Below are 11206 nucleotides of genomic sequence, written 5' to 3'. Positions count from 1 at the left end.
CAACATAAATAGTATAACATTTATTCGTGTAACATATTGCCCTAATCATGTAATCGTGCAAAAACAAACGCTAGATGAAAAGCATACACTGTTGTCCAGGTTGTGTCATGGTTCAGTTGAACATGTAGCAAACCGATTGGCTGCTGCGTCCTTGCTGACGAATTATACTGATATTTGATTTATTGAATGAGAAACTATACTGAACTTTGAACACAGAGAAGAGCGCTGTATTGTGATGCCATTTTGAACTGGAAGAAACTCTCTTTAGGACCCCGTGAAATCTCGTCCAATCCGCCGGTTTCTGCAGTAAGATCGGAGCAGCTGGAAGAGGCCTCGCCGGCTGAGGAGGAGGAGGACAGGGAGAGAAGCAGAAGGAAGATCCGGGAGCGAAAACGAAAAGGTTCAGGCCTGGGACTGGCAAAAAGGGTAATTACAAATGTGATACACTAATTAAACCTCTCTACCCGTTGTCAATAGGCCTTGAGTTGACGGTAACCTTCTGAGCTACAGAATGCAACCACAAAAGGGTGGCATGCCATTATATGGAGGATAAAACTGGTAGCATTTATAGGTTTGCAGATGTGTGTGTGTTTTTTTAGGCAGTATGGTGTGCACATAAAGTTGGAGCAGCTTGAAGGGGAAAAAAAAAACAAAAAAACAAAAAAACAAAAACAGCGATTCACAAAGTAATTGGTACTTTTTGTATTTTCTATGTGTTGCAATATGTATCTCTGTGGTCACACTTAGCCACTTACACTTAGTGGTAATGTCATGGTGACAGGTGGTAGGTTTGCATTTTTTCATTATTGCAGATGTGTCCTAAAAAAATAATGTCATATTTAACTAAGTATGTGATATTACAATGTGGTTGACAGTACCGCTTACCCGTTTTTCATGCATATTCTGAACATTTAAATGAACTGGAAGCTTCAGATACTGTATAGAAACAAAGTGTCAAGTTTGAATGTTTCCTTGATATTAACGGGGTGATGCATATTTCTGCCACGAACATAATACGACTAAGATAGACTGTCTAACATAACTATGCAGAGAGATGCACTAATTTAAAAAAAAGGCTTTTTGTGCTGACATGCCCTCAGGAACAAGAACTCCTACATTCGTGTATGTGATTATATATATATATATATATATATATATATATATATATATATATATATATATATATATATATATATATATATATATATTAACAATAATAAAAAAAAAAAAAAACATCCGCGGATATATTTTTAAACGCTTGCTTGTCTCTGAATTTGCTTGGCACTCAATATACAGTATTAATATTTTGTAAAACTGTAATGTGTAAAGTTGCTCTAATGTTTTTTTTTTTTTTTTATTGTATTATTATTATTTTAAACTGGCGTTATTAATACAGGCTGGATATTGTATTAGGAGATAATCACCATGCTAATATAAGTGATGCAGATCTTGACCTACATTTTTAATGAGATCTTTTACATAACGTGTTACTGCAGGATGGAAGGGTTAAATCTCACAGACAATTATGAATACAAATGTAATACTGTAGCCAGTGCAGTAGATGCAAGATAGAGAGATAGTTTGATTTATTTCTATCTACACATCCACAGTTGAGTTCAGTACAATTGTTTGTATTTTGTCATTGTTATTAGTATTTGTACAAAGACATTCCCTTAAAGGTATCAGTATTCTTTGCAGGTCTTCACACTATCATTCTAGACTCAACACTGAACCAAGCAGATGCCACATTCTCCCTTTTACCTTTTTTTTTTTAATTGCCTTTAGGTATTTAGTGGCAGTTAGTGACAGACAAGACACATTTTTTGCCATTGATGATTTTTTTTTTTCCACATGATTTATTTAAATCATTGGAAAAGTTTTGTTTTTCAGACAAAAATACAATACCATAAATGTCTCACATATTTACAGATCAAACTGGATCCACTAATTAATCACTGCTGCTTTTAGTGGAGAAATATGTATTTTATATCTAGGCCAAAACATATGACTGCTGTTGCATTGAAAATAGATTCTTCACACAGTCCAGAGGTATAACAGGCTTCACCACTGTCCAATATAGGAGCACCAGCAGGCTATACAAAAAATATGTTTTTTTGCCAAACACTTTTACAGCCAGAAGCCCAGAAAAAAGAAAGAGTTTTCTAAAACAAATTACGTAACATTCAATAATCCAAAATTAGATGGTAGCTTATCTGATTTATTTCAATAGGGCATTGTTTTGTTTGTGCTGATTGTGAACTATGTTAATGACCCTGTGGTACACACTTCATGTTTATAATGTCTAAACAGTAGTACTTTCACTGAACAAATGAGCCATAGCCAAACCAACAAAACCACGATTTATAATCGAAATGTTAAACGGATAATAATTGGAGCCGACCTAGAAGCTGAAAGACGCCCCACCGTTCTGGAATGGTTAGTTCACTCACCTTTCCAACAACGATTGATCAATTCCTTGTCATTTGATATCTTCATGTAAAACAAAAAAAACTCACAACCTGCTTGTACACAACTTTACATTTTATATAGATGTTTTAAATGTCTACAAATGCCAAGGTGCAGTTTTCAACTGTTGAAAAATCATGCCAAGACTATTCCAGACTTGATCATTTAAAAGCTTCTGAATTATGTTTATACAGTTGTGTATATAAGATGTTTTACATGTGTTTCACCAGTACATGATACCCTTCTTTGGAGATAGGCCTAATGTATTTTTGTGAGATCAAAACGCCAAGAATAACAAACCTCATTGGATCAGATAACATCCAGATCGGTAAGATCCTGTTGGATTTAACCAACCTACATCATGCATTATTGTCTTTGCAGCTTCATACATTTGCCCAGAAATATGATCCATTCTATAATAAGTATAGATAACAGTTATGTATCTTATAAAGCACTTTATGATGGTGGTCCACTATGAAAGGCGCTATATAATAATAATAATAATAATAATAATAATAATAATAATAATAATAATAATAATAATAATGTATTTGAAAAGCAAGTTTGATGAACCGAGTTGTGTCAAACCAGAGCAAGTTCTCCTAGTTATCTATCTATCTATTTATTTATTTATTTATTTATTTTTGAGCTTCATATATTAACATCTTCCCAGGGATATTATGATCCTTTGAAAATGTTTAGGTTGTATTTTACCAGCAAAATTGAAACAGCAACATCCTGCAGGATCAGATTGGTTAGGTTTCCTTCACATGAATTCGACTGTGTAGCCTAACAAGTTGATAAAACATCCAAACTGTATTACCCACACATTTTCACTTCCTTTTACATGATAAATAAAACCAAATCTACATAAAATAAATATTTTTTATATAAAGTGTAGGTGCGATTAAACACATTAGGTGAGCAGTTTAATTTTAAATCTTAATAATAACCCAGTACCATAACATAAACTGAATTTTGATGTAATACATAGGTTTATAGTTTGAATAAAATTGCTGAATTCTACCGAATATTTACAGACTGTAGAGGGTACGTTATACGTACTGAGCCTTCAATCTGCACTGCCCAATCCCCAACAGCAAGAAGGACAGTACGGTTCTGATAACACATTGTGAATGTTTATTCTTACCTCCACAAATTCAAATTACGTTCATGTTCATTTTTGGAACCTCCATCTATTTGTTAAATAATGCAGGCTACATCAAAATGTGGCAAACATGTTGGCCTATTAGAGTTGCAATCTTCATTTTAAAACCAAAAAACAAACTGGTAGTTACATACCAATAAAGATAACACATTGAATTGCCAGTGGTTAAAGAAAAGGGCTTGTAACCAGGAGGTCCCGGGTTCAAATCCCAGCTCACTCACTGTGTGACCCTGAGCAAGTCACTTAACCTCCTTGTGCTCCGTCTTTCGGGTGAGACGTTATTGTAAGTGACTCTGCAGCTGATGCATAGTTCACACACCCTAGTCTCTGTGAGTCGCCATGGATAAAGGTTTCTTCTAAAATAAACAAATATATTGTTTTCCACCCCCCACCCCCCCAAAAAAGAAAAACCTGCAATAATTTGTTCCTTTCACTCTGTTTGATAAGTGTGACAGAAGTTGCCACAGAACTAGTGAAGAACATCTGACCATCTTATTTAATTGTGATGCATTTTAAAACCAAGAAGAGGGTAGATTGGTTTATTTGAAATGCACATTAGGCCAGATGAGTAACTTACCAGAAATGGAAAGATCTAGAATATATGCGCTTATTGCCAAGTATAGTCATCAAAAACTGGTGGCAAATGCAGCAGGAGCACACATTTAAACAAACACAAACACACATAAAGGAAGTGTCATTTACAGTAGGTTAGTGTAGAAATAACGGAATCAAGTGTAAGTAAAATATGTTCATATTTAAGGACCATAGTGTGACTTTTTATTTAAAATGTAAAATGCCAGAATTATTACAGTATGAATTCAACTACCAATCTTGTTTTAATGTGTATGTGGTAAGCTCATTTACTACGCAGTATAGTAACTTTACTAATCTAAATTCTGTACTTGCGCTTTCGAGCAAATGTCAAAATATCTCAACAGAGAATGTTATAAGCAGATTAGATTGATTTTTCCAATTTATTTTTTTTACATCAGAGATATGGGTGCTGAGATTTAATCACCGCAAGACCTAATGAGGGAAAACGTCAGAGGTAGCAACACATGTTAAAATAGGACAACCGGCTAATGTTCCACATATTTCAGGGAAGGGGTCTTTTTGGATGGGAAGTATAAAAGACAAGGATAATACGCAATGTTGGCACAGATTCAAAAACCGCCATGTTAAATCGTCTAGAGTGGAGAGCAGAACATAAAAATGGCACAGTTTTTAAAACATAACTATAACAATGCTTAATAAATAACACACACGTAGTTTATTTAAAAATGTGTATATTTGTAGACGAAGCATCAAAATGTAAAATCAGGTGCATCTGTGTGCAAACACGATACGGAGATGCCTGGGTTGTCGTTTTTGTTTCATACCTCATACATGCAGCCTATCTATCCCCTTTTCCAAATCTTTGGTACAGCATACTTATGTCTGCTCACAGTATTCTTATCTCGCCAAATCCTGCTGCCAGTCTCCCATACTGTTTATTTCACAGCTTTGATATTTTGAGATTGCTTGCACCAAAAGGGAGTTTTAAATGGCGCTGTACATTTTGTTATGGTTTACAGTAGAAACTAAGTACTAAGGCGGATTATTGCACTGTAATGATTAATGCGCAATAGCATAGCTGATTTTACATTATATATATATATATATAATGTGTTCAGCATTCTAACGATATTTACATTAAACTGCTTTAGAGAGAGTAACAGACTGTATAATTTGGTTCTTGTTTGTCCACAGGTAAAAGAAAGGACAGCGGAGGCTCCACCCAGAGGGTTTTGATGTTACTTTATTATTTTTCTATTATTATTTTTTGTAAAATCTTGTTTTCACGATGCCGTCCAACGCTGCCACAGCCACCACTACCACCACATTCAAAAGTTCCGACTTCGATCATGACGCAGCTGCATATAAAGTGGTAAGTGTGTGTGTGTACACTTATTATTATTTCTCTTTTAAATAACCCTTATTGTAAAAAAAAAAAAAAAAACAAAACAAAAAAAAAAACACAAAAAACACAACCCTTATTGTAAAAAAAAAAAAAAAAAACAAAACAAAAAAAAAAAAAAAAACACAAAAAACACATTCCATACACTGTACATTATCAGTTTTGAATTGGAATGTTAGTCATTTTGCTTCAGAATTTATAGATTTATAGACTAATCATTACACTTTGTGAAATATGTGGGATACACTGCGGGAAGGCTGTTTGGTTTATTCACTGCTGTCGTCAGACGATGGTTTACGTAGGCAATGTACTGTGCAGTATACCAGAGAACAAGGTTAACTGTTCTATATATAACTGCAAAGATGAACGGTTTTTCATCCAGATTTTCAGTAACAATTACTTCAGCCAAATGTATTAAATCCTATCCTGCATTAAATCCTATCCTGCAGTTATTATGTTGTGTGTGTGTGTGTGTATATATATATATATATATATATATATATATATATATATATATATATATATATATATATATATATATACATATATATATATATACATATACATATACATACATACAATACTTAGGTTGAAAAACGTCTGGGTTTAAATGGATTGTGTAAACGTTTGCCAGTCGAAGTGACAAAGTGTACAGAGCAGTTTCTCAGAGACCTATACCAGATGCTACAAATAATTATTTAAAAAGTGTGTTGTAATAGCAATTGGCTTGTACAGTTAGCTGTTTCAGCTGGAATATACACTATTTCTGCTTCTATACAACAAGTACTGTATTGTCAACAAGTGTCCAATTTTATTCTCTGTAGTGTTTTCTGTTTCTGTTGCCAAGTCACTTGCAAAAGCGTCTAAATGTTTTCTCGCCAACAGCTTTAGTATTGGGCTCTGTCATATTTGGCCTACATAAGTTTAATACAGTCATTTTACAATTGGAGTGACTACTTAATACACCCAAGCAGTGCCTCAGTCACCTTCTAAAGCACACCTGCGTGATAAACCCAAATAAAGACAACCCCACTAAAATATCTAAACTGGGTAAAAGAGTAAAGCCAACAAAGGATTATTTACATATGAACTCCCAGAATGCTTTCTAACCAAATTAACTACAATCAAGTAAACCAACTGAAATAATATATTTTACTCATGTTGTACTGTAAAAAAATTGTTTCACCTAGTAAAATGTATTTTACATTAATTTTACTTTAAACAATGTTTATTCTGTATTTAAACTTTTTTATTAACTTGTATATTCACTGTGTTTAAAACTTAAATTGCAGAAATATTTAATGGTGTATGTACTGTAAAGCCGTACATATTTATGAAACTTTTATTATGAGTTTTTCGTGCATAAAATAAAACAACGCAAACATTTTTGGCATGATTATCAAATTCCACTAACAATACATACCTTGTATATTGCAACAGGTCGCCAACATTTGTTGAGCAAAATAGGTTTTATGGGGTGTGGTTCGCCAAATAGTTGGTTGTGAATATTTATGGCTTTATATTAATTTTCTTATACTTTGAATAGCAGTCAGTTTACAACCACATACTTCCCCTCATATTATAAGAAGAGTGTTACTACCTATCGCAGCCATTAGAAATCCAGAATGTTACAGGATCTCTTTGAGCAATACAGGCTAATGGGAAACTAGGTCAAGTGTGTTTTGGATTTCTCCGGGGCTAAGCCACAGTATCTCCCATGTTTGATCTTGCATCGGTCTGTCATGTTATCCTTAATTTACACAACATGCTTAATCTATCCTTGATATACATCCTTTTGCTAAATTCATTCATGTAGAAGTACTTCGAGATGTCCTTTTAGTGTGCAGGGTAATTTTATGGTTTTATTGTTATGAGTAAAGTTCAGAATGATTGTGGCATTCCATTTAGTGCCTGCTTAAGAGACAGGGATTTGGGTTTTCTATTAGACAACGCCCCCTTACACTAATAATCTTTTGAATAAAATGGGTTGTCAATCTGTAAGATGTAGTAGAAAGGTTAAAAGCAACGTTGTACCTTTGTAGTTCTGAGAGCTGAGAGTGCGTCAGGGTGTGATTCTGCAGATAGCGGTAGGAAACATGAAAGCTGGCTCTGTTTATCAATAAAACAAAGAGGTCAATGGATTCTAGCAGCATTACATAATCATAGTGTGAAGTTGTATTAAAATTATATAGACACTATAAATTGCAATCCATTCTCTTTGGTATAATATATAAAAAAAAAAAAAAACAACATACTAATCAACAAACAGCAAAAACGGCTTACACTAGTTACTATAAATATGATAAATATATATAGGCAATCGATAATTAAAAGATGCGGTTTTCTCATGTTATTTGACACAACGGATTTCTGAGGATTGGATAATTATGCTAATAAGAACCGAATTAGATGCATTTGGCCAACTCATTAGGTAGTAAAAAATTTGGATAACATACCAAATAATCGTAAGTGATAAATGGAGTATGTTTTTATTTTACGAATACCTACAAGAATCTGTAGATTTCCAGAAAGCTTTTGACCAAGCCCCCCATAAAAGATAAATTCTCAAACTGAACACAGTAGGGATTCAAGGAAATGCATGCACAAGGATTAGGAAGTGGTTGACATGTAGAAAACAGAAAGTACTGATTAGAAGAGAAACCTCAAACTTGAGCGAGGTAACCAGTGAAGTACCACAGGGATCAGTATTATGTACTCTGCTCTTCCTAATCTACATTAATGACTTAGATTCTGGTATAGTAAGAAAACCTGTTAAATTTGCAGATGTCACAAAAATAGGCGTGGCAAACACGGTTGCAGCAGCAATGATCATTCAAAATGATCTAGACAGCAATCAGAATTGGGCAGACAAATGATATGACATTTAATACAAAAAGTGTAAGGTACTGCACGCAGGCAATAAAAATATCCATTATAAATACCATATGGGAGATACTGAAATTGAAGAAGGAATCTATGAAAAAGACCTAGGAGTTTATGTTGACTCAAAAATGTGGGGGAGCTATAAAAAAAGGCCAACAAAATGATCGGATATATAGTGAAGTATTGAATTTAAATCAAGGGAAGTAATGTTAAAACTTTACAATGCATTAGTAAGACCTCAGCTAGAATATTGTGTTCAGTTCTGGTCACATCGCTACAAAAAGGATATTGCTGCTCTAGAAAGAGAGCAAAAAAGAACGACCAAAATTATTCCAGGTTTAAAAGTCATGTCATATGCAGACAGGCTAAAAGAATTGAATCTATTCAGTCTTGAACAAAGAAGACTATGTGGCAATCTGATTCAGGCATTCAAAATTCTAAAAGGTATTGACAGTGTCGACCCAAGGGACTTTTTCAGCCTGAAAAAAGAAACAAGGACTAGGGGTCACAAATGGAGATTAGATAAACGGGTATTCAGAACAGAAAATAGGAGGCACTTTTTTACACAGAGAACTCCCCAGTATTGTTGTTGAAGCTGACACCCTGAGATCCTTCAAGAAGCTGCTTGATGAGATTCTGGGATCAATAAGCTACTAACAACCAAACGAGCAAGATGGGCCGAATGGCCTCTTCTCGTTTGTAAACTTTCTTGTGTTCTTATGTTCTTATGAAAATAAAACATCAGGAGGAAATTAACCAGTTTAAAATATTACAATTACATTTGGCATAACAACTTTTAGTGAACTTTTTGATTTTTTTGCACATATTGTTTTCAGCAGACATTGCAGAAATCTGGATTGTGACACACTTTAGATTAAATGAGCTGATTTTAAAATAATTAGTATCTCTGTGTTCTCAGTGATGAAAATCCCTCTGAAATAGGTTTTTGTTTACTTTGCTTCACAAAGTGCCCCCCCGCAACCAGCCAACCAGCCAACCATCCAAAACATCACCTTTGAGTTCATTCTACTTTCCAGCTGCAGACAGGATAACCTAAGTCTGCATACTTTAGGACGCTTTAACAATAACCTGATAGGGAAAATGCTATGCAGTGCTGCAAAGCACACATCTTCAGCCTTGGCAATGCATAGCTTTGATAAGAACATTGCTTTTATTTGGAGGCTGAAAGAAAGGTTGGAGGGTCACAAATCATTAATTATTAAGAAGCCCATTTAGCTATCCAAGCATGTCTTTGTTCTTTATATTTGCAGATTGTTTTTTGTGCAAATGGAATGGATTTCCTTTGGTCCTGAAATGGTCCTATTCACAAAGCTTTTATAACAGGGTTAGGTTGGCACCATTGTTTTTGTAGAAGGAAAACCAACTGCTTATTTGAACTTACAGACCATTCAATTGAAATGGTCTAATAATTATGTTACAATGGTCAGTTGTAATATAATTAAGTGATTGTAATGAAGAGAATGGTTAATTATCTTATGGTTTCTCGTGTGATCTGACCTTTTCTGTCATATGATTAAGTCACCTCTTTGTATTTGTTGTTTTTCTCTGTGGGATGGAGTGGGGTTCAATGCTTAATGGGTGGGCTTGTAACTATGTACATATTAAGATGAATAGGGCCATAGATGTTCACTGGAGAATATGTGCATAACGTTCTGGCAGTTGGCTTTTCATACATAGAAGTGCCGAGTACAAATTTTGTTTTGTAAGTCTTACCTTTTTACTCAGTTCGTTTCACACCTTCTAACACTATATCTCACTCCCTTAGGGAGGGACTTGGCGCTTATTTGAGGAGTATACTGAGCAAGCGTTTAGTTCCTCCCTTATGAACGTTTACCACAGTATTTTTGCATGGTATTTTTGCAGTTTTACGATACTTTCCCCATGAATATACTTTGCTTTGCCATGCTTTCACTATGCTCTGTTACACTTTGCTATGCTTTCACTATGCTTTATTACACTTTGTTATGCTTTCACTATGCTCTATTACACTGTGCTATGCTTTCACTATGCTCTATTACACTTTGTTATGCTTTCACTGTGCTCTATTACACTTTGCTATGCTTTCACTATGCTCTATTACACTTTGCTATGCTTTTACTATTGGAAACTTTTATAAGGGCTGAGACACCAAGCCAGTTTTCAAAAGAAAGCTTTATAATACCCATGGAACCTACAGCTATGGCCACAAGTTTTGCATCACCTTAGAGAATTAAGAAATTTTGCTTCATAAAGTCGAATTAAACCTGCTGAATAATGTTACGTTAACATATTGACTTGCTGCTTTGTAGTTTTCCAAATGCTTCACGAAAAACTGACAATTGAAAAATGTGACATTTCGAAATTTAGAATTAAATACTGGACTACTAGTATGGCTTCTGGTAGACTTTCACAATTTTTGTATAGTAGTTTCTTTGATTGCATGGTGTTAAATACAATATCTAAATTCTGTTGTTATAATTATTTTTTTTAGTTATGTCTCAATCCTAAAATCCTACTTGATGCAAAACTTTTGGCCTTGGCTGTATATGTTCAACATGGATGAAGGTAACCTTTCATATTTACAACATGCTCATTAAACACCCCTGGAAGGAGTCGCTATAAAGTGACAGAACAGTAATACTAGTATGTGTACATGTGTTTGACTTCTATTTAACATACATATATCTCTCCAGATTCACTTACTGTTTTCTGTGAACTATAACATTCATTTC

General features: G+C 34.2%; 1 protein-coding gene across 5 annotated transcripts in view; it reads left to right on the top strand.

The window, feature by feature from the left end:
- The first annotated feature begins 250 nt into the window (after positions 1-250).
- LOC121315581 (DNA (cytosine-5)-methyltransferase 3A-like) overlaps positions 251-11206 on the top strand; it is a 177592-nt gene continuing 166636 nt past the window's right edge. For 2 of the 5 annotated variants that reach the window (XM_041249794.1, XM_041249793.1), the window contains exons 1-2: positions 251-426; positions 5384-5561. In XM_041249794.1, coding sequence (XP_041105728.1) covers positions 5478-5561 — 84 coding nt within the window. In that variant the 5' untranslated portion in view covers positions 251-426; positions 5384-5477. The remainder of the gene's footprint in view (positions 427-5383; positions 5562-11206) is intronic. The other 3 variants (XM_041249796.1, XM_041249795.1, XM_041249797.1) reach the window with 2 other exon arrangements.

The sequence above is a fragment of the Polyodon spathula genome, chromosome 5 (genome assembly GCF_017654505.1).
Source record: "Polyodon spathula isolate WHYD16114869_AA chromosome 5, ASM1765450v1, whole genome shotgun sequence".
Classification (NCBI taxonomy): Eukaryota; Metazoa; Chordata; class Actinopteri; order Acipenseriformes; family Polyodontidae; genus Polyodon; species Polyodon spathula.
Note: the sequence above shows the minus strand (reverse complement) of the source record. Positions and strands in the feature narration are given on the sequence as shown.